This window comes from Sebastes fasciatus, chromosome 3 (genome assembly GCF_043250625.1).
Source record: "Sebastes fasciatus isolate fSebFas1 chromosome 3, fSebFas1.pri, whole genome shotgun sequence".
NCBI lineage: Eukaryota > Metazoa > Chordata > Actinopteri > Perciformes > Sebastidae > Sebastes > Sebastes fasciatus.
In genome coordinates, this window is record NC_133797.1 from 42,129,707 (window position 1) to 42,154,283 (window position 24,577).

General features: G+C 45.1%; 1 protein-coding gene across 10 annotated transcripts in view; it reads left to right on the forward strand.

Annotated features, from left to right (window-relative positions):
* The first annotated feature begins 287 nt into the window (after window positions 1-287).
* Window positions 288-24,577, forward strand: part of LOC141765215 (uncharacterized) — a 35,591-nt gene continuing 11,301 nt past the window's right edge. The window contains exons 1-6 of one of the 10 annotated variants that reach the window (XM_074631282.1): window positions 2,171-3,084; window positions 3,152-3,943; window positions 16,073-16,150; window positions 16,238-16,302; window positions 16,401-16,517; window positions 19,015-19,825. In XM_074631282.1, the coding sequence (XP_074487383.1) occupies window positions 16,294-16,302; window positions 16,401-16,517; window positions 19,015-19,825 (937 nt within the window). In that variant the 5' untranslated portion in view covers window positions 2,171-3,084; window positions 3,152-3,943; window positions 16,073-16,150; window positions 16,238-16,293. Of the gene's footprint in view, window positions 1,070-1,654; window positions 3,944-10,377; window positions 11,570-16,072; window positions 16,151-16,237; window positions 16,303-16,400; window positions 16,518-19,014; window positions 19,826-24,577 lie in introns of those variants that run through there. The other 9 variants (XM_074631281.1, XM_074631280.1, XM_074631286.1 and 6 more) reach the window with 9 other exon arrangements.

Here is a 24,577-nt window from a genome sequence, read left to right on the forward strand (position 1 = left end):
GCAACAGGACGCTGACTTTAGTTGACTTAACGGACACAGGTGAAGCTGTTAACAAGACATTTATGATTCTAACTAACAGTCCCTTTAACAGAGATCAGCCAGAATAAATTAGTTATAATGATTTCCAACTACAAAAATAATCATGTCAAACAAACATTAAAAAAAAAAAAAAAAAATCTTCTATAATAGTATAATAATAATATATATATTTTTTTCACCTCGACTTTTATTGTGAAACTCCCAGGCCGGAAGTCTCGCCCGCTAATCTCTCGAGATTGACGGCCTCGTCTGCGGGATTATTCGTGAACTCAAGTGCCCTCCAAGTCCTCGAGTCCTCCGAGCAGAAACACACAAACTACAAACTACAACTGATCTACATCTACTAGATCTACATCTACTAGATCTACAGCTCTGACACACTGCTCACCTCCTCACCAGGTCAGTCTCTCTCTCTCTCTCTCTCTCTGCTCCGGAAACAACAACAACAACAAACACAACAACAACAACAACAAAGAGCACACAAAGCCCCGTCCTGCTGCTGCTGCTGCTGCTCCATCATCATCATCATCATCATCATCTCTTCATCCTCTCTGTCCCCAAAACAAGTGTTGTAAAGCAGGAAAGTGTCCAACACGGAGCTGCTGAAGACTCTTAAACTTTATTAATAAAAGAATCAGCTGGAGGAGCAGAGAGAAGAGAGGAGGAGCAGCTCAGCCTCTCATCTCCTGCAGGAGGAGGAGGAGGAGGTGTTACTGAGTCCGGTTCTCCGCCATAGAGGCAGCTCTCTGTCTCTCTGTCCTCTCTGCGGACTAACTTCCTGCATGAGTCGGTGATGTGTCGGTGAACCGGGAGATTCCGCCTCCTCTCCTCTCCTCTCCGGTGCGTGCTGCGGTGCGGTGCGGTGCGGTGTGTGCGTGGTGTGGATGGATGCTGCTGGTGCGTAAACACAGAGAGAGAGAGCCTCATCTGGAGCACCGAGGCCGAGGCCGACATTTTGCCCCGGTGGTCCGGAGGAGCTTCACTGCGAGGAGGCGAGGGGACATCCGAGGACACCGAGCAGCAGCAGCAGGTAGAGCCTCATGTCTCTAAAGTCTCTCTGTCTCTGTCTCTCTGTGTCTCTGCGGGTTCTGCTGCCGCGCACAGACGCACAACACTACTACTGACAACTTCTTCTCCTTCTTCTCTGTCTCCATGTGGACAGAAACAACAGATCTGTTCTCTTTTAACGAGCTACTGGGATAAAAATGGCCACTTTCAACACGGATTCACACGCACGGCACATGCACTGCACGGCACATGCACGGCACGGCACATGCACGGCACATGCACTGATTATAATATATCACAGGATCAGAATGGTGTTTATTTCCAGGTGTGAGAGGTTTACACTGGAATCTGCTTTGGTTTTGTTGGTGCAAGTTAGACAGTATAATAACAAAAGAATAGATACAAACGTTAGAATAAAATAAGAATACAAAAATAATTATTATTTCTACCACTATACAGGATTGACTGGAACAGCATCATGCAACAATATCTGATAATTAGATTTAAAAACTGACACATGCAAACCAGATTTATACATGTTTTGCATATCTTTGCGCAAAATCTATGGAGGTAAAAAAACATTGCACCCAGTGTGTGTGTTTTTCACTACAGTTTTCTGGTAATAAAGATTATTTATCATTTTTATTATCATTAAAAGGTGCATTAAAGGTGCATTAACCTTTATTACCAGAAAACTGTAGTGGAAAAACACACACTAGGTGCAATATTTTTACCTCCATAGATTTGTGCAAAGATATGCAAAACATGTATAAATCTGGTCTGAATGTGTCAGTTTTTAAATCTAATTATCAGATATTGTTGCATGATCCTGTTCCAGTCAATCCTGTGATATATTTAAATCAGTGCATGTGCCGTGCCTTGCCGTGCTAGTGCGTGTAAGGTAAGGTGCATTAAAGGTGCATTAAAGGTGCATTAAAGGTACATTAAAAGGTGCAGTAAAGCTGCATTAAAGGTACATTAAAGGTACATTAAAAGGTGCAGTAAAGGTGCATTAAAGGTACATTAGAGGTGCATTAAAGGTACATTATAAGGTACATTATAAGGTGCATTAAAGGTGCATTAAAGGTGCATTAGAGGTGCATTAGAGGTACATAAAAGGTGCATTAAAAGGTGCATTAGAGGTACATAAAAGGTGCATTAAAGGTGCATTAAAGGTACATTAGAGGTGCATTAAAGGTACATTAGAGGTGCATTAAAGGCGCATTAAAGGTACATTAGAGGTGCATTAGAGGTACATAAAAGGTGCATTAAAAGGTGCATTAAAGGTACATTAAAGGTACATTAAACGTTGCATTAAAGGTGCATTAAAGGCGCATTAAAGGTACATTAGAGGTGCAGTAAAGGTACATTATAAGGTACATTATAAGGTGCATTAAAGGTGCATTAAAAGGTACATTAGAGGTGCATTAAAGGTACATTATAAGGTACATTAAACGTTGCATTAAAGGTGCATTAAAGGCGCATTAAAGGTACATTAGAGGTGCATTAAAGGTACATTATAAGGTACATTATAAGGTGCATTAAAGGTACATTAAAAGGTGCATTAAAAGGTGCAGTAAAGCTGCATTAAAGGTACATTAAAAAGTGCAGTAAAGGTGCATTAAAGGCGCATTAAAGGTACATTAGAGGTGCATTAAAGGTACATTATAAGGTACATTATAAGGTGCATTAAAGGTACATTAGAGGTACATAAAAGGTGCATTAAAAGGTACATTAAAGGTACATTAAACGTTGCATTAAAGGTGCATTAAAAGTACATTATAAGGTGCATTAAAAGGTGCATTAGAGGTACATTAAAGGCGCATTAAATGCACATTTAAAAGTGCATTAAAGGTACATTAAAAGGTGCATTAAAGGTACATTATAAGGTGCATTAAAGGTGCATTAAAGGTACATTAAAAGGTGCAATAAAGGTACATTTAAAGGTACATTAAAAGGTACATTAAAGGTGCATTAAAGGTACATTATAAGGTGCATTAAAAGGTGCAATAAAGGTACATTAAAGGTGCATTAAAGGTGCAATAAAGGTACATTAAAGGTGCATTAAAGGTACATTATAAGGTGCATTAAAAGGTGCAATAAGGTACATTAAAAGGTGCAATAAAGGTACATTAAAGGTGCATTAAAGGTACATTAAAGGTGCATTAAAGGTACATTATAAGGTGCATTAAAAGGTGCAATAAGGTACATTAAAAGGTGCATTAAAAGGTGCAATAAAGGTACATTAAAGGTACATTAAAAGGTGCAATAAAGGTACATTATAAGGCGCATTAAAGGTACATTATAAGGTGCATTAAAAGGTGCAATAAAGGTACATTAAAGGTGCATTAAAGGTACATTAAAAGGTGCAATAAAGGTACATTAAAGGTGCATTAAAGGTACATTATAAGGTGCATTAAAAGGTGCATTAAAGGTACATTAAAAGGTGCAATAAGGTACATTAAAAGGTACATTAAAAGGTGCAATAAGGTACATTAAAAGGTGCATTAAAGGTACATTAAAAGGTGCATTAAAAGGTGCAATAAAGTACATTAAAAGGTGCATTAAAGGTCCATGTTCCGCGGAGGACCAGTGTCCGTGCACGGCCTGTAACAGGCAGCAGCACCTGCAGGAGGACAAACTGCAGCCAGAACTTGTCCTGTGATTTATTTCCTCGTGTCAACTTTCATATTGAACTAAAAGTGTGAGATGTGTGGACTCAACAGCAGACTTTGGAGCTGCTGAGCTGCTGGAGCTCCGCAGGCTCAGACACATATTAACAATTAATATCGGACATCCGGTGGCACTGCCAGCTGCGCCCCATTTTGATTGTTGTGCTGCGCTGAGAGGATCCGGTTGTCTCGGCTGGAGACTCCGCGACGCGTCGCTGCTTTCGGTAGGAATCTAATGCTTTATTTCAAACAAATAGAAATGCATGGGTTGTGGATGTTTCCAAATAGATAGAAAGAAGGAGGTTTGTGGTTGTGGATGTGTGAGAGCAGCTCCTCGGCTCACCGTGCCGTGCGGTGCGGTGCGGTGCCATGCGGGACACACTGCTGGCTGCTGCCACCATGCCACCTTCTCCTCCTCTTCCTCTCCTCTCTCCGGCTGCTGCTGCTGTTCTATCCAGCTGTTTGTGCGGACACTCAGCACCGTCATGCACCGGCAGGTCTGCTGCTCTGCTCGGTTCATCGGTGGGGTTTATTCTAGAGAGCAGGACGCGCACCGGATGGACCGGGAGAAGGGGCGGCAGACCGGAGCTCCAAGGACACGGAGAGGAGAGGAGGAGAGGAGGAGATGAGAGGAGGAGAGAGGAGAGGAGAGGAGAGGAGAAGAGAGGAGGAGAGAGGAGAGGAGAGTAGAAGAGAGGAGAGGAGAGGAGAGGAGAGGAGAGGAGAGAGGAGGAGAGAGGACAGGAAAGAGGAGGAGATGAGAAGAGGAGATAGGAGAGGAGAGGAGAGGAGGAAAACAGGAGAGGAGAGGAGGAGGAGAGGAGAGGAGAAGAGGAGAGAGGAGAGGAGAGGAGAGGAGAGGACAGGAAAGAGGAGGAGAGGAGAGGAGATGAGAAGAGGAGATAGGAGAGGAGAGGAGAGGAGGAGAGAGGAGAGGAGAAGAGAGGAGAGGAGAGGAGAGAGGAGAGGAGAGGAGAAGAGGAGATAGGAGAGGAGAGGAGAAGAGAGGAGAAGAGAGGAGAGGAGGAGAGAGGACAGGAAAGAGGAGGAGAGGAGAGGAGAGGAGAGGAGAGAGGAGAGGAGAGGAGAGGAGAGGAGGAGAGAGGAGAGGAGAAGAGAGGAGAGGAGAGGAGAGGAGAGAGGAGAGGAGAGGAGAAGAGGAGATAGGAGAGGAGAGGAGAGGAGAGGAGGAGAGAGGAGAGGAGGAGAGAGGACAGGAAAGAGGAGGAGAGGAGAGGAGATGAGAAGAGGAGATAGGAGAGGAGAGGAGGAGATAGCATGAGAGAGGAGATGAGAGGAGGAGATAGGAGATAGGAGAGGAGAGAAGAGGAGGAGAGGAGAGGAGAGGAGGAGAGAGGAGAGGAGAGGAGAGGAGAGGAGAGGAGAGGAGAGAGGAGGAGAGAGGACAGGAAAGAGGAGGAGAGGAGATGAGAAGAGGAGATAGGAGAGGAGAGGAGAGGAGGAGATAGCATGAGAGAGGAGATGAGAGGATGAGAGGAGGAGATAGGAGATAGGAGAGGAGGAGATAGGAGAGGAGAGGAGAGGAGAGGAGAGGAGAGGAGAGAGAGGAGGAGAAGAGAGGAGAGAGGAGGAGAAGAGAGGAGAGGAGCGAGGAGGAGAGGAGCGAAGGAGAGGAGGAGAGGAGAGGAGAGGAGAAGAGGAGGAGACAGGGGGCATCCAGGTTGGTCGGGTGATTCTTCTTTTTTAGTCTTTGCTGTGATTGAAGTTTATTGTGTTTAATCAGAGCAGAAGGAGACGGAGCTTTGTCTTTAGCACAGAATTTTTGGAGCTTTAATTTGAAAAATTGGCCTCCCATACACCAGACTGACACCAGACATCCACCACCCAACACCAGACCAGACATCCACCAGACATCCACCAGACATCCACCACCCAACACCAGACCAGACATCCACCAGACATCCACCAGACATCCACCAGACATCCACCAGACCGACACCAGACCGCCTCTCCTCCCCTGCTCCCCCGGCTCATCCTCCCTGTTTTCGGGGCTCACTCTCCGCCATCACCTCATCCCCTTCATGGACTCCTCACATTTACTTTTTCTCCTCGTCTCTCCGTGCGTAACCTCCATCCATCCATCCATCCATCCATCCGTCCGTCCCCGGTCCGTCCCCGGTCCGTCCCCTCCGTCAGACTGGAGCTGCTGGGTGTTTTCTGAAGAGGCCTCCAGCTGTTAGAGGTTCATTGTCTGGTCAGACTGCTCATGCTCTAAATTAGCCTCCTGGTCCACAGTCAGCATGACTCTGCGTCCTCTCTCTCTCTCTCTCTTGTGTTGGGATGAGAGGAATAGTGCGTTATAACTAGGACGTTATGATAGGCAGCTTGGCAAGGCAGCTTTATTTATGTAGCACATTTCAGCAACAGGGAGATTCAAAGTGCTTTACATAACCATTCAAGAACATTGTGACAAAGTGCAAAAGAACATTAAGACATAATTAAAACAGTTATAAAAACATTAAAGATTAGAAAATAAAAGCTAAAATAGAATTTAACACACAAGAGTAAAAGCTCTAGTGAAGTATATAAGATCATTATCTGGTTTAATAAAAGGCAGCAAACAGGACAGATTGAAGCTTTGATCATAAAGAACTCAGAGTTGGAGGTCCTGCAGGTTTCTGGGAGCTTCTTCCAGATAGTTGGTGCTTTTATTTTGAAAGTTACTATATGAAAACAAGTTTGCATGAAGTGGTGAAGCCATTATGGGACAGAAACACCTTAAAGTACTAACATGTTATTAGAACTATCAGAGTATGACAGATAAAGTATAATAAGTGACTTATACCCCTTATATGACAAAAAAATACCATAATAAGTCTCATTTTTACCACAAACATTTTGTATTACTCTGTTGAAGTATAATAGAGAGCTGCAGCGATTAATCAATTAGTTATCAATTATTAAATTAATCAACAAATATTTAGAAATTTCTTAAGAAAGTCTAAATTCTCTGATTGTCTTAAATGTGAATATATTCTGTTTTCTTTCCTCCTCTGTGACACTAAACTGAATATCTTTGAGACATTTGAGGACGTCATCGTGGGCTTTATGAGACCAATAGTTAGTTGCAGCCCTGATCATATTACTCTTACGTATACTGTACTTTACAGTCTTTTAGGGCCGTCCCAATATCAGATTCTATGGAGGCCAAACGAGTTCACGATAACGATATTATTGTGATATCTCTAGAAAATAAAAAAAACAATCCAAACATCTTATCTAAAAAATATTCAACATTAAAAATAATCAATAGTTGATTAATCAATTAGTTGATTGACAGAAAATGAATCTAAATATTTTTGATAGTCGATTAATTGTTTAACAGTTGCTTTTTCCAGCTTCTCAGTTGTGATGATTTGATGCTTTTCTTTATCTTTATCTTATCTTATCTTTATTAGAGATGTTCTGATACCATTTTTTCCTTCCCGATACCGATTCTGATACCTGAACTTGCTGATACCGAGTACCGATCCGATACCAGCGTGATAAAAAAAGTTATTATCATTATTACTATTATTATTATTATTATTATTATTATTATTATTATTATTACTATTATTATTATTATTATTATTATTATTACTATTATTATTATTATTATTATTACTATTATTATTATTATTATTATTATTATTATTATTTAACAGCTATTTACGACATGTTCCTGGCTCTGACTACCGTTCCCCTCTCCACCAGCATCAGACTGTTGTTGTTTGTTATCATCACGTGACAAACTACCTGCAATCAGTTCTTCTTCTCTGCTCTAAAACAGTAGCAGCCGGTGTTAGTCGTGACACCTCCAGAGCGACAGCACAGTGAAGGCTGCTGGTTTGGAGCTGCGAAGAAGTAGAAGATTTGATTCCCGGTTTAACAAGTAGATTTTTTTTCTGGGTTAATAGATTATGGTATGGGATCGGTGCGTAGCCTGGCGGACTCGCCGATACCGAATTTTTGCAGTATCTGACGCATTTCTGTAACCGGTATCGGTATCGTAACAACTCTTAATATTTGGATTTCAGAATGTTGGTTGGACACCTGCGACTTTAGGAAATTGCTTTTTAATGTTTTACCCTTTTCGGACATTTTATAAACTTATCGATTAATCAAGAAAATAATCGACAGATTAATTGATAAAGAAAGTAATGGTTAGTTGCAGCCCTGATAATATTACTCTTACGTATACTATACTTTACAGTCTTTTAGGGCGGTCACAATATCAGACTCTCCCAACAGGACTATGGAGGCCAAAAGAGGTCACGATAACGATATTATTGTGATATCTATAAAAAATAATAATTAAAAAAAATATTTGCAGCCCTACATTACGACGATTAGTTGATTAATCAACTAGTTGATTGACAGAAAATGAATCTAACTACTTGTGATAGCTGATTAATTAATTAACAGTTGCTTGATCCAGCTCATCAGTTACGAGGAGTCGCTGCTTTTCTTTATCTTATGTGATAGTAAACTGAATAGATTTGGATTTTAGACTGTTGGTGGACAAAACAAGCAACTCGAAGCCGTCACCTTCGACTTTAGGAACGCGTGACGACATTTTTTATAAAACAAAGATGTAATGGATTGAGAAAATAAAGGTGAGATTCATCAGTGATACAATAATCTTTAGTCGCAGCCCTGGAATACAGCCATGTTTTGGTTTTATGGCATGATACACCTTCATTTGAATACGCTGTCCTGTGTTACGTAACAAGCTGGTGCAAGGAGATGGGGTCATTTTTATTTAGTATTTGTTGTGCCCACACAGTGTTCAGGATAATTGCTCCATTGCGTTATTATTAATAGGGTCAGTTGTTAGTATATATGTGTGTTGTCAGGATGAGAACGCATTTAGATGTGGATCTGTGTCTACAAGTCAAAGTGAATTGTGCCATAACGGCAGCACACTGTGAATGAGAGCTTGTTTAGTCAGTATGTATTCGGCATAGTCGTTACATAAGCCACAGTTGTGTTGGCATCCTCTCTGCTTGCAGAGTCTTGTTTACAAAGAGCTAAATGGATCGCCGTCTGAACGTAAAGCCGGCGCTTACTGTCGGTTATTGACCCACAGCGGTTTGAGATGAAGCAATTTCCTTTTTGTTTCCCCGTTGCCTTCCAGTGAACTCTGCCTGTGTGTTTATGAGCACCGAGACCTTTGGACCAAGCCTATGTTGAACCAACACACAATAAATGATTGCAGGATTGTTTTTGCACGAAAGGCACGCCCGGCTCCTATATCAGCCCGACACATATAAACAAGCATCGCTTTCACTGTGTAAATTTACCCTGTAGAGAATGAGGGGAGCGGAGGAGATAAAGGAGTTCAGAGGAGGCTACGTTACTGACATGAACACGTGGATGTTACCTTCTGGTTTGCAGTAAAGGCCATACAATATTTGGACAAATGTGTCTCCTTCTCTGACAGAATGAGAGCTGATATGATAAGAGGAGCATTTATCGATCCACAGAGGGAGAGGTCAGGTGTTGCAGCGCAAAGACAGAAATAAGTTCAGATAGAGAAGAGTAAATACATAATTAGTAGTAAATAATAGAATAAAGATGCACATAGTTCCCACAACCAGCAAAATGAAGCCAGTGGCACAAAACTGCAGTTCCTCAAATGGCCACTTGAAACTGCCTGCTACATACAAAGTATATAACGCCACGGTCAGGTCGTTCAGTGAAAACTCACCATTTTGATAACTTTCCATCCTGAAGGTCTTAAGATGGTCCTGACCAAATTTCAAGTCGATCTTATTAAATCTGTAAGAGGAGTTTGTTAAAGTACACGGCCTATAAAACGCTAAAAATGCTAAACGCTAAAAAATTGCATATTAAATTAAAGATGGCTGACTTCCTGTTGAGTTTTGGGCATACCTCCAAGAGGCTTTTTTGTGCGTCTCCACATGTTACGTCTGTCTGCCAAATTTCATGTTTGTAGGTGAAACCGGAGCGAGGGGCTCAAATTTTTCAATTTTCTAGGGGGCGCTAGCGAGCCATTTTGCAACACCCAAGCCCGAGACCCTTAAAATATCAAATTTTTTCACCGCGTCTGATAAGCATTCCAAGTTTAACAACTTTTTGAGCATGTTAAGGTCGTCAAAAAGGCGATTAATTCAGAAAAAAACACTACAGTTTCAATAGGGCCTTCGCCGGCCCGACGTTGTCGGTGCTCGGGCCCTAATAAGTACAGCAATAAAGCATATGCTATAATATAATATAGTATGAGTTAGAGCTGCACAATTAATCGAATATTAATCGCGATCACGATGAGGTCATCTTGAAACTACCCTGCTTCTATCTGCTCCCGGCAGGTGAGGCCAATCTCCTAATGAGAGGGGAGGGAACAGCCAATCAGGGAACAATCAGGCAGGCCAAGACGGAGAGAATCCTCCTGACCAGGCCGTCACACCAGAACTAAATGAACATGATCTCCTGAGATATTGATGTTAAAACTGTTCGTTCTGCTCATAGAAAGTGCAGCTGCATATCGCTTCCTAAACTAACAGCCAGCATGGTGATCCAGATGTTCTGGCTTCACTTTTGAGTATAGATATTATCTATACAACCAATGTGTTTATGATTAAATTGAGCCACTTTATTAGGTACACGTTGCTAGTACCGGGTGGTCTTCACTTTATTAGGTACACCATGCTAGTACCGGGTGGTCTTCACTTTATTAGGTACACCTTGCTAGTACCGGGTGGTCTTCATCTGCTTCCAGGTTGGACGTGTTGTGCGTTCAGAGATGGTATTCTGCATACCTTGGTTGTAACGAGTGGTTATTTGAGTTCCTGTTGCCTTTCTATCATCTCCAACCACTCTGCCCATTCTCCTCTGACCTCTGACATCAACAAGGCATTTCCGTCCACACAACCCCCGCTCACTGGATATGTTCTCTTGTTGGGACCATTCTCTGTAAACCCTAGAGATGGTTGTGGTGTAAATCCCAGTAGATCAGCAGTTTAATACTCAGACCAGCCCGTCTGGCACCAACAACCATGCCACGTTCAAAGTCACTTGAATCCCCTTTCTTCCCCATTCTGATGCTCGGTTTGAACTTCAGCAAGTCGTCTTCACCACGTCTAGATGACGTAATGCATTGAGCTGCTGCCATGTGATTGGCTGATTAGCTATTTGTGTTAACAAGCAATTGAACAGGTGTGCCTAATAAAGTGGCCGGTGAGTGTATATATACAGTTTATAGCAGAAAAAACTATTTTGCAATGTCATTTTTTTCCAACGTCGTTCAGCCCTAATTTGTACATTAGCAGGAACGCAGCACGGAAGTGAAAGCAGTGTTCTGTTTATTTAAATGTGGAAGTGCAGCAATAAAAATGTTCAAATCAATGAAAGATTGTGATAAATAATCGTGATATCAATATTGATCAAAATAATCCTGACTATCATTTTGGCCATAATATTATGAGTAGTACAAGTTGTGCTGTTGATTCAATCAAAGGTTTAAACTCAGTGTTTCCTCTCCTCTCAGCTCTACTGCTGAAACGTTACGATAAAGATGTGACTGCGTTAGCTCGCTGGGATTATTACGTTGAGCTCCACTCGTCTGTTATCTACTTTAAGAACACAGTACGTGTCTGACGGAGTGTTTGTGTACGCAGCATGTTGGTAGCTGGCTTGCTCTCTGTGCCACATACCAGTTTTCCATGTGGCATGCCAAGGCAGTGTCATAACCGCCCAGCCGATCCTCATTTCCTCATTCTTGTGTGCCTGAGGTCAAATCGACACAGAGCGCTTTATGGCATTGTTTCTCCGAGCGCTGAACCCGGATCAGTGTGTGTGAGCGGCTTTCTCCAGGGTTTCTACAGGTAACTGAACAGTAGCACTGCATTGTTCTGCCTCTGTGTGTGTGTGTGTGTGTGTGTGTGTGTGTTAGTGTTGCTTGGTGTTTCATCATGTCGGTCTGATCAGGAGTTTGCACTGTGGCCTCCTCTCTAGAGGAGAATTGGGAGTTTTGGTTACACAAACACTAACGGATGCAGAGCGTCTCCGCAGGCAGAGCCACATCTCATTGGTGGAGTTTAACCGTACTGGGTGGAGTCGAAGAAGCAGCTCTTTAGAGGACGAGTTACTAGGTCAAAGGATACGGCCGGTCGTATTCTGTGTGCTTCTCTTTGTCAAGAAATGAAAACCAAACAATGAATTCATCCAACACGTCTCAGAAGTGTGATATCTGTTATTCCTCTGTGCCACAGAGCTCCTTTAAACCACATCAATGAGCCTCACTGATGCAACATGTTCCTTCATTACCATGAACCACAGACTGTACTGTGTAGCAGTGAAGCCAAATCTCCATCGCCCCCTGGTGGCTGGCTGCAGTATACATCAGAACGGCACATACGGGGCCAGACCATGGATGTATGAAGAGACCTGGATCCAGCGTTGGAGGCGGGGCCCAAAGTGTCTCTAAAGACAAAATGGCTCGACTTCCGAGTGGAAAAGTACCCGGATCTTCCGGCGATCTTCCGCATCCATCGGGCCCACGGAGCAGGTGCAGTAGGTCACAGCCGTCACGCTGTCGTCACGGCTCGCTAACTCCGCCTCCCGGCCCTCGCTCCAGCCGCGGTCCGAGTCTCATTCACGTGAACGGAGGAAGGGGAATAACTCTGGATTTAATAACTCTGGCATCACGTGACGGACACTGAAGTTGCAGTAAAAATTGGCTTCAACGACCGGCGCTCTTCCTGGAGGCTTGGGCAGCGTGCGCGTAGTTAAAAAAATTCAGAGGTGCACGACCAAACACCAAGCCGTGATGACGTCATTTTCTGGCGCCTGCACCTTGCGCCGGCTTCACTACAGCGAGCATAAACCAGGCTTAACTTTAACTTTCCATAACTGTCTGCTACACCTACACCACCACCACCACCAACACACACACTGTCTGCTACACTTACACCACCACCACCAACACACACACTGTCTGCTACACTTACACCACCACCACCAACACACACACTGTCTGCTACACCTACACCACCACCACCAACACACACACTGTCTGCTACAGCTACACCACCACCACCAACACACACACTGTCTGCTACACTTACACCACCACCACCAACACACACACTGTCTGCTACAGCTACACCACCACCACCAACACACACACTGTCTGCTACACCTACACCACCACCACCAACACACACACTGTCTGCTACACTTACACCACCACCACCAACACACACACTGTCTGCTACACCTACACCACCACCACCAACACACACACTGTCTGCTACACCTACACCACCACCACCAACACACACACTGTCTGCTACACCTACACCACCACCACCAACACACACACTGTCTGCTACACCTACACCACCACCACCAACACACACACTGTCTGCTACACTTACACCACCACCACCAACACACACACTGTCTGCTACACCTACACCACCACCACCAACACACACACTGTCTGCTACACCTACACCACCACCACCAACACACACACTGTCTGCTACACCTACACCACCACCACCACCAACACACACACTGTCTGCTACACTTACACCACCACCACCAACACACACACTGTCTGCTACACCTACACCACCACCACCAACACACACACTGTCTGCTACACCTACACCACCACCACCAACACACACACACTGTCTGCTACACCTACACCACCACCACCACCAACACACACACTGTCTGCTACACTTACACCACCACCACCAACACACACACTGTCTGCTACACTTACACCACCACCACCAACACACACACTGTCTGCTACACCTACACCACCACCACCAACAACACACACACTGTCTGCTACACCTACACCACCACCACCAACACACACACTGTCTGCTACAGCTACTACACCACCACCACCAACACACACACTGTCTGCTACACCTACACCACCACCACCAACACACACACTGTCTGCTACACTTACACCACCACCACCACCAACACACACACTGTCTGCTACACCTACACCACCACCACCAACACACACACACTGTCTGCTACACCTACACCACCACCACCAACACACACACTGTCTGCTACACCTACACCACCACCACCACCAACACACACACTGTCTGCTACACCTACACCACCACCACCAACACACACACACTGTCTGCTACACCTACACCACCACCACCAACACACACACTGTCTGCTACACCTACACCACCACCACCAACACACACACTGTCTGCTACACCTACACCACCACCACCAACACACACACTGTCTGCTACACCTACGTTAGCAGACAGGTAACGCTCCCGGACGGTGAACTGGAGACTCAGTTCTCTGTTGTCTTCATACACTGCAGCTGCTGCACCGCTGCATGAGACGCACTAATCTTGTCGGTTAATGGTTAATAATCGGTTATCGGTCATCCCTACTTCTGACTGTTAACTTCCTCCTCTCCTCTCACCTTTCATCCTTTTGACTGGACACAATGTGACTTTTTACTTCTCCCGTTGAGGTTAAACTCGACCAGTTGTGCCTCTGAGAAGTGTTTCATTTCCATCGTCCTCATCTCTCTAAACTCTCCCTGGTTGTGTACTTTTTAACAAATGAACACCAGAGTTATTCTTTGATGCATCTTGTGATGGTAACAACACATAGTGCTGAAGTGACTACAGCGAGATGCTGCTAATTATCCACATATTCATCTACAAATGTGACATGAATACCTTGCTGCTAATATTCAACCTTTATCTGGAGCATGAAAGCTTCTGCGTTTGCTATTTTAAATGCTGGTTGTTGGCAGGTCTTTCTGAGGAAATGAGATGTCCTACATTTCTGGCAGCAGCAGAAGCAGCATGCTTTTTCATGTTTCATAAATAGAAGTATTAATAGAAAAAAGTAGCCCACTAAATAAGCAACAATAGCCGGCATGGCTGAGCAGACACAAAAGAGAGAGCTCCAGCATCTTTAATGTTTAACTTCATAAACACCGAATACAAGAAAAAACACATGGCAGTAAACAAACAGAACACGGTTTCACTGTTCTGTTGAAAGGTTTAAAAACATGTTGTTCTCAGGAAGACACATTTAAAAAGCTGCATTTGATCTTCTTCTGTCGTCTCTGCCGTTCAAACAAACTGAATTCAATGACAACGGACCAACTCGTGCCGTATCTTATAGAGAAAACAAAATAACTGTCCACATCTGGAGCTCTAACTCAAACATCCTCCTCTGTGCTTTAACCCTCTGAGACCCGAGATCCCGACCGACTTTACCGTCTGTCAGAGGCTCGAGGAGGTTCAGTTTTAGGGCTAGAGAGAAGACACAGATATCATATGAAACTATAAAACCTGAGGAATCCATCAGTACCAACCATGTCATGTAATTAACGCTCCAAAATTGGGCTAAATGTTAGCCAGGAAAAACTGTCATGTCCATCTTCAAAGGGGTCCCTTGACCTCTGACCTCCAGATCAGTGAATGTAAATGGGTTCTATGGGTACCCACGAGTCTCCCCTTTACAGACATGCCCACTTTATGATCATCACATGCAGTATAAATGTGTTATTGTCTCCTATTCTAAAATGGTGTATCTGAATAGAGACCTAGAGCATTCAGAGGATGGATGGATCAGACTAGAGACCTAGAGCATTCAGAGGATGGATGGATCAAACTAGAGACCTAGAGCATTCAGAGGATGGATGGATCAAACTAGAGACCTAGAGCATTCAGAGGATGGATGGCTTTCCTAGCTAGATTAACAATAAGGGGGTTTCTGAGCAGTTTTAGTGCTCGCCATCCAATCGCCGAAAAATGCAAATTCTTGCAGAAATCTCCAAATGTCAAAGGTTTTTGATCCCCAATCACAGCATGTCTTCTTCTATGGTGTTCCTCGAGGTCTTGGTGTCTTAATGTGGTATTTTAGAGGGATTATTGATCATTTTTATCAATTCTCCAGTGGTAAAAAAAATGGTTAAATTTAGCACCAAATCTGTGGAACAAATGGTATCAACACAACAACTGCTCCAACAACTTATGAGTCATAATAGAGCATGAGGATGACCATCAGATACTTCTATCAGCATGTTCTAAAGCTGCATCTCAGATTAATCTTCAGGTTCTCAGCTTTCAGATGATGTTCACCACTTCTATGTGACATCTACTGTTGACCTGCTATCCCCCCTAAACACCCCTTGACCCCCTAAAGACTCCCAAAAGACCCCCTGGGCCCCCCTAAAGAAGACTAGAACAGGTGTATTGTGGGTCTCAGAGGGTTAACAAGGTGTTTTCTTTCACTGTTTTATTGCTGTATAATTTGCATCGTGGCCTCTGTTGATGTCTGCTGTGTCCCTCCAGGCTGGGAGGCTGAGAGCTGCAGGGCTGCGACATGTGAAAGGAGCTCCGCCCCTTGACCCTCTCAACTCTCAACATTCGGTAAAATACGTCCTCGTCATCTTCCTACTCTTCTTCTTCCTCCCTGACGTCTCTCAGATCTGAACTTTCTGGTTTGTGTTTCTGCAGCAGAACTCAGTTGAACCGACGCTGTGACCGCGACCTGACACCCTCCTGCCTCGGGCATGCCTCAGGTAAAGTAGGAACACCTCTGAATGATGCTCCTCCTCTTCCGGGTGGTCTTCCTCTTGGATTTTGATCTCACTCTGTGTCTGTGTTTGCTCCCCCTCAGCCGGGTATGAATGGGATGGAGCCTGCGTTTGGCGAGGCCTACGGGGGACACAGGGGCCTGCTGAGCCCCTACCCTCTGGCCATGTCGCCACAAGGGGGCAGGACCGAGTACGACCAGGTGAGACAACGAGTGACGGAGAGAGACACAAATCTCACGAGTCCCAGTGAGACTTCCCAGGAAGGGGCTTTGAATGTCCTTGAAAATGTTTGTTTGTTTAGGGCCCTCAAAGTTAACGCAATAATAACGCCTTCATTTGTTTTAACGCCACTAACCTCTTTAACGCTTTAACGCAACTTATGATTTACTACTTAACCTGATTTTTAGGTTGTAGCAGCTCAGTTTTAAAGAGAGAAGATACTGGTATCATATGAAACTAGAAAACCTAAAGGATCTATTGGTACCAACCAAAGTCACACAATAACACAAAACTCCCTCTAGGAGTCCGTGCTCAGCCCCGGGATTCACACACATCACAACCTCACAATGATTTCTAAAAGTCTTGTGATGTATAATGGTACGTGTCCACAGCCTCCGTGCTTTCCACGCCCCCTATTCATTGTCTATGTAAGCAGCCGTGCAATGCATTCTGGTAGCTTGGCGTCGCGATTCGAGAGACTAGGCGTCACGACGGCCGCTCCTCATTTGCATAAAGTTGAGGGCTCGTCTACTTTATGTAAATCACGGGCGTCCGACGCGACTCGCCGCCTCTCCAAACTCCCGAGGATCTTTTAAATAAACGTTGTTGATCTAAAATAAAGACAGATTCATCAACATGGATTATTTCTCTCCTCAAATGTTTTCAGAAACACATTTCAGTGAACTATTTACATGAAATAAGAGAAGAAAGTTTCCAAACGAGCCTCCAGACTGGTTCCGGTTTGAAAGCTGGGAGCAGCAGCCAACGGCGGGAAAGCGTTCGTCCAATCAGGAGCCGAGTGCCTTGTTTCTAGGGACAGCACACCAAGCGTCCAATGTTGGGAAGCGTCGCGTCCCCTCGCGATAAAAAACGCCCCTGAGGACACGAACCATAATTGTCCAAGACGCAGTCCTTGGATTTCACCAAACAAAACCTTTGAAGTCATTGAAAGTAAAAAATAGGAGGCAGTAGATGTTTGCCCTGCAGCAGTGTTCCTGATTACAGTCAACTCCATCCACCTGGCACCTCAGCTAGGAATCAGTCTACGAGGGGTTAATCCATTTTAATATTTGTCCCACAGAAGTCATTTAGACTTTTTATAGTAAGAAAGGTGTTACTAATGACATCAGTGAGTCAGGACCCTGAACCCAGAGCAGCCACCTGTGATTCTCCTTCTGTGACGTGTTCAAATGTCCTCAGTGGAGAAAAGGGCCTTCGAGTTCATTTATGCACCGCGGAGCTCATTACAGGCCGACGTGTCGTCACGCGGAGACGTCTGCTTTACGTTAACGAATACATAATGTGGTTTATGTAAATGTCTCATCAAGACCTAGGACTGGAGCCCACAGCAGATGTTTACCACACATCTGGTTGATCCGGTTGATCTGATGCTTAATTAACTAATTAGTAAAGCACCACTTACAGTTAACTGTTAATTGGGTAACATCATGTTAAACAGGTGATTCTGTCTTTACTTGTCTACTGATGTATTGAAGGCACCGGTCTCTTTCTCGTTGTTAAAGCATAAAGACGTATAGAAAGAGCTGTCTGTGTAGATAATTCAATTACAGATTAATAGTATTAATGTTAATAAAGATATTAAATTCAACATTTTTATAAGCCTTCCTGTGATGAGGATCACACAATTTTCCTGGGACGCCTTCTTAATGCTAACAGAGATTAAACATCTGCTTACTACCTTTTGTACTCTTAGATTGGAACTATTTGTATTCTCAAAGAGTTTCTGTAGGCCCAAATCTAACATGGGTGGAGTATTGGACACACTATATGATTGCTTTAATGGTTCCCATCTGTAGGTACGCACTTTTTATTGATGCAGCACAATTTTATAATTTAAATGAAATTATTTCACGGACCCCCTAACAGAGTCTCACGGACCCCTGGGGGTCCACGGACCCCACTTTGAGAATCACTGATATAGAACAAGCTCCTGTAATTTGCCAACACTTGAAATGCTGCCTGGAAACGATGAGTTCAGTTACCCAATATCTAATTACTGAATGTAACTAAGTACAGATTTGAGTGTTTGCACTTTGTGCTTCTCCTCCACTACTTCTATCTGACAGCTTTAGTTACTAGTTGGAGCATTAAGTTAAATAAACTGTTTAAAAAGCCTCTCGGATCAGCTGGAAGAAGCATCGTCACGAAGCTGACCTTTAGAGAGACGAGGCTCTCACAGGACACGGGATGATCTTATAGACCATGATGCATTGCTGCAGATTACTGACAGGGAACATTTTACTGCACAATCTTCAAGTACTTCTACTTTAAGTACTTTCAGTATATTTTGCTAAGTAAGTAAGTATTGAATTCAGGTCTTGTGCTGGTGTGGTATTAGTACTTTTACTTCATTAAAAGACGTGAATGCTGCGTGTATATGATATTCTAAGGGTGATACAGGAGTGATGTTCAAACTATCTGTTTGTAATATTTAAGGATTCCTCTGTACCCTTTCAGAGCGTGCTCCTCATGCTGGGCTCACCGGCATCGCCAAGGAAACGGCCCTTTGAGTTGCTAAGCGACCTGGTGGACGACGGTGGCGTCGGCGAGGACCTGCACCCGGAGCGCTGGGACGTGTCTGCGCTGGACGAGATGGCTCGCTACACCAAGCTGGGCCTCGGGGTGGGGGGGGAGCTGCTGGCCTGCTCCGAGGAGGCCGTCCTGATGGGCCGCTGGGGGAGGAGCCGGGAGGAGCAGGAGGAAGACGAGGAGGAGGAGAGGAGGAGGACGAGACACACGGCACCTCCCGTCATCCAGGACGTCATCCAGGTCGTCCAGGCCGCCGCCGCTGCTGCAGGGAGGGAGGAGGGGCGTAGCTCCGTTGCCACGACAACAGGGAGGGAGTTATGCGTTGCAGGAAGAGCGGCCGGACGAGGACGGGATGGGAGGGAGCACACGGTGGAGGTGTATCAGGTGGCGCAGGAGGAAGAGGAGGTAGTGGCGGCAGCGGCGGCGGGTTTGGCGCTGGAGCACTGCAGCGAGGAGCACAACTACTCCCTGAGCCAGGGGGAGGAGCTGGGGGCGGCGCCGCCTCACAATGCCCCGACGGAGGCGGGGGGAGACACACAGCAGGAGCTGCGGGGCACGGTGGAGAGCAAGGCCAAGACCGAGCTAGACCTGGAGGACGATGAGGAGGAGCAGGACGAAGAGGAGGACGAGGAGGACGAGGAGGAGGAGGAGGAAGAAGAAGATGAAGAGGAGGAGGACGAGGGAGCGGAGGAGACGGCGGTGGAAGCTGAACTCTCCAGCTCCTCAGAAACCGAATGTGGTGAGTGGTGCTTTCTGTTTGTCTGTTTGTCCGTGTGGCGAGGACATCTCGGCTCACGGCGGCGCTGCCAGCAGCTCGTCTGCCCACACGGAAACCATCCGAGTCTGTCTCCGGTCCAGACGAGACCTCAGACCGCCTGCTGCGACGCGGTTGGCTGAGCAGAGGCACATTAAATACCAAAGTTGCGGGTGTAGTTCCCGGACAGCATACCGCTTCAGTGGCTTCAGTTTTACTGTTATGAAACGACTCCGAGGGCCGGAGACTCCGAGGGCTCTGAGGGCCGGAGGCTCCGAGGGCTCTGAGGGCCGGAGGCTCCGAGGGCTCTGAGGGCCGGCCGGAGGCTCTGAGGGCCGGAGGCTCCGAGGGCTCTGAGGGCCGGAGGCTCCGAGAGCCGGCCAAAGGCTCCAAGGGCCGGCCGGAGGCTCCGAGGGCTGGAGGCTCCGAGAGCCGGCTGGAGGCTTCGAGGGCCGGCTGGAGGCTCTGAGGGCTGGAGGCTCTTCATGTATTCAGATACCGTCTGCAGCCGCCGCGCTGCTGGGGGGTTGTGGGGGGTTGCGGGGGGTTGTGGGGGTTGTGGGGGGTTGTGGGGGTTGTGGGGGGTTGCGGGGGGTTGTGGGGGTTGTGGGGGGTTGTGGGGGGTGGTTAGATTTGAAAGGGGGTTCAGATTGTTGAACAGTTAGTTAGTTACAGTAGAAGCAGATCAGTATTTCTTTACACCTCTCTTATGTCTCATTCACAGATATTGTCGGAGAACCGTTTACTTGTTTCAGCTTCTCAGTGAACTGTCTTCTGGTTTTGGACCGTTAGTCGGACAAAACGAGACATCAGTTGCCACTCTGGTACACGAGATACTGCTCAGATGCTGTAGCTTTGACCTTTGACCTTTATATATATATATATCCTTTATTTAACCAGGTAAAAAACTCATTGAGATTAAAATGTCTTTTCCCAGAGTGCCCTGGCCCAGAGGGGCCCAGAGGGGTCCAGAGGGGTCCAGAGGGGCCCAGAAGAGTCCAGAGGGCAGCACAGAGGGCAGCACAGAGGGCAGCACAGATGGGCCCAGAGGGGTCCAGAGGGGTCCAGAGGGGCCCAGAGGGGCCCAGAAGAGTCCAGAGGGGTCCAGAGGGGTCCAGAGGGCAGCACAGAGGGGTCCAGAGGGGCACAGAGGGGCCCAGAGGGCCCAGAGGGGCCCAGAGGGGTCCAGAGGGGCCCAGAGGGGCCCAGAGGGGTCCAGAGGGGTCCAGAGGGGTCCAGAGGGCAGCACAGAGGGGCCCAGAGGGGTCCAGAGGGGTCCAGAGGGGTCCAGAGGGCAGCACAGACACTGTTAGAAGAATGAAAGAAAGAGTCTTCTATGTAAAGAACTCGGGAACGTTTTAAATCCAAAAGATATGACATTGATGCTCTGGAGCGCCTCGTCCCTCTTCAGCTCCCCTAAAGCACCAACAACGTGTTGCTGACGCAGCAAAATACCATCCTGAGTGCTTCAGCTAAGGTTAGCCAGCTAGCTGTAGCTTAGCTACACGGCGTGTGGATCTGCTGCTGGTTGCGTCGTAACGTTAGCTGAGTTAGTATCATGGAGCCAACGGTCCAAATAAAAGAGAGGGACATTACAGAACACTATTCAAAGATACAGTATATAGTTGTAATGTACGGTCACGTCACTGTTTTGGCCGATGCCCAGGATGCTCGCTGGCACCGACGGAGCAACGAGCACCGGGATGCTGACTGCGGTTCATTTAACAACCACAGGTGTCATTAATAACTTCTCAAAGTTACATATAGACACATTAAAGGTTCTGTTAGTAACTTCTTACACGTATAAATCCTTGCTGGTCGGTGTCTCGTGGTCTCTCGTGTGTCTCATGGTCTCTCGTGTGTCTCATGGTCTCTCGTGTGTCTCATGGTCTCTCGTGTGTCTCATGGTCTCTCGTGTGTCTCCTGGTCTCTCGTGTGTCTCATGGTCTCTCGTGTGTCTCATGGTCTCTCGTGTGTCTCATGGTCTCTCGTGTGTCTCATGGTCTCTCTTGTGTCTCCTGGTCTCTCGTGTGTCTCCGCTGTTCAGACTCAGACTCCAACTCAAACTCCAGTGAAGCACCAAAACCTCTTGGTTGTATCTAGTGAAGCTGTTAAACAGTGTTGGCCGCGGTCGGAGGACGCGGAGGAGACCGTAGCTTTGGTCTCCAGGACCGGAGTCTCTGCTCCTCTGCTCCTCTGCCTGCCTTCACTCACACACCGTGCTCCTTCTCTCTCTCTCTCTCTCCACCTCTCACGTGCATGCTGCTCACTCCACACTGCAGAAGAGTTAGTTTAGCTCTGAGAACATCTAGTGAATGTTCAGTGGACGTTTGTGCAGAAATAACTGCTGCAGCTCCTCCAGACCAACAGAGGTTTCCCGTGTCTTGTGAAGTGACGGGGCTCCGCAGAGAGAAACGTTATCGTCTCCGACCAAAACTCCGGCGTCTCCCCCGTTCCCTCCGGCCGCGGTCGGGAGGCTGAGGCGGGAAAAGCCAACACTAGGATCAGCATTGATTCATGGAGAGACCTTGGTCTGGTCAGCTAACATTACTGCCAAGCAGCTGAAATATAGAGTGATATTGTGCTTTTAGCTGACGTGTGTCTCCTCACTGTGTTGAGCGATGCTCCTTCATGTCTATGTAGAGCGAGCACAAGCGCCAGCAACAGGACGCTGACTTTAGTTGACTTAACGGACACAGGTGAAGCTGTTAACAAGACATTTAGGATTCTTACATAGAGGCCCTTTAACATTTTAATTTTCATTGAAAAACATATTAGAATGATGATGGTGTGATTTGTTTTGGGGGGATCTGAACCAAACAAAGATGTTTTCTTACGTCTGTAGAATATGATGTGGAGGTCGGGACGTCTGCAGCAAGAAAATATTACATTTAAAATGGTATTTTGACACATTTCACCTTAAAATATATATATATGCACTATAATATCGTAATAATATAACACCATTCACCATTACAAGTCCAACCTGCACGATGATGCAGACAGACTTACTGATTTCATTCTCTCATTCCTGGAGAGACATTTGTCTGCACATGCAAAACATATAGATGCATTTAATACATGTGTATGCGGACACACATGCAGATATACTCCTCTATATGCCCCTACATACAAACATACACAGGACCCTGTAGAGAGTGAATTCAATGTCAAATGAACAAACTCTTAAACATTTGACTAACCAGCTCAGCCACACTGAATCATCCGACTACATCACTCATATTCACACCGTATTCATTTGGATTTAAGGAGGCAGTAGCTACCGTTGAGGAGTTTCAGTGTTTTCTACCTTCTACCATTATATTCCTGTATTTCTTTTTAACTCAGTATATCCCCATTTGACTACAAAAAATGAATAAAGGATTCTCTACCTGAATTGTACGGACATCGGCGTAATCATGACCTCAGTCAGTATTTCTAAAATGTCCCAGAGAATAAATATCTCCCTCAAGGCGGATTGACAGATTTGATCATTTCCCAAACCAGTTAAATACAGAAATATATCCGTCTCTCACAGATCTCACAAACACCTCCTTAATAATAATGAAAACATGCTTCTTTAATTATAATAAAATGCCCCTTTAATAATAGATGAATGCATCTTTGATCATAAATGTGCAATTCTCCGTCACACCCTGTTTTGCAAAGAGGAGAAATACACCAATCAGCTCTCCGTTGTTAATACGGAGCCAACAGTCCCCTCACACACCTGCACATGCACACCTGCACATGCACACCTGCACATGCACACCTGCACATGCACACCTGCACATGCACACCTGCACATGCACACGACATACTATATTATTTTATGACATGTACTACTGTGACTTTTTTTACATACTATATTATTTTATAAAATACTATATTATTATTTAATGACATACTATATTATTACTTTTTTTATATCCTATATTATTATTTAATGTCCTACTATATTATTATTTAATGACATACTATGCTATCACTTTCTTTTTTTACATACTATATTATTATTTAATGAAATATTATATTATTTTATGACATACTATACTATGACTTTTTTTTATATCCTATATTATTATTTAATGACATACATACTTATGATCTGAACAACCCTCCAAACCAGAGAAATTCAGCTAAGATGAATTGGGGCAAAGGGAAATGACAGCACATAGCAAAGACTGAGGGACCGCTGCAGCTGCACAGGCCTTTAAATGTGATATTTTAGTAGTAGAACATGTTTAGAAATGTTTATAGATATCCATAAAAATAGCTGTAGTGATAGAAAATCCTTAGATCGATACATGATTTATTGTTTCATCACCCGATGTTAATACTCCTCGACAAAGCCTCTTATTGTTTGACCCATAACTCTCACTTTAGATTGTGATTAAAGATGCAATCTGATGATTTAACGTTTCTGAATCTGTTTACTCGTCACGTAGAGTCGTACTATTAAATGTCAGAGTTAACACAATAATAACGCGTTAACGCAAATTTGTTTTAACGCCACTAATTTCTTTAACGCTGTAACGCACCTTGTGATGTTTAGGTTGCAGCGGCTCATTTTTAAAGCTAGAATGAAGATACTGGTATCATAGGAAACTATAAAACCTGATGAATCCATCGGTACCAACCAGGTCAGACTAGCTGGTCATGAAGGAGGGTAAATAACGTTCCAAACTTATGCTACATTTTGGTGAGGAAAAAACTGTCATGTCCATTTCCAAAGGG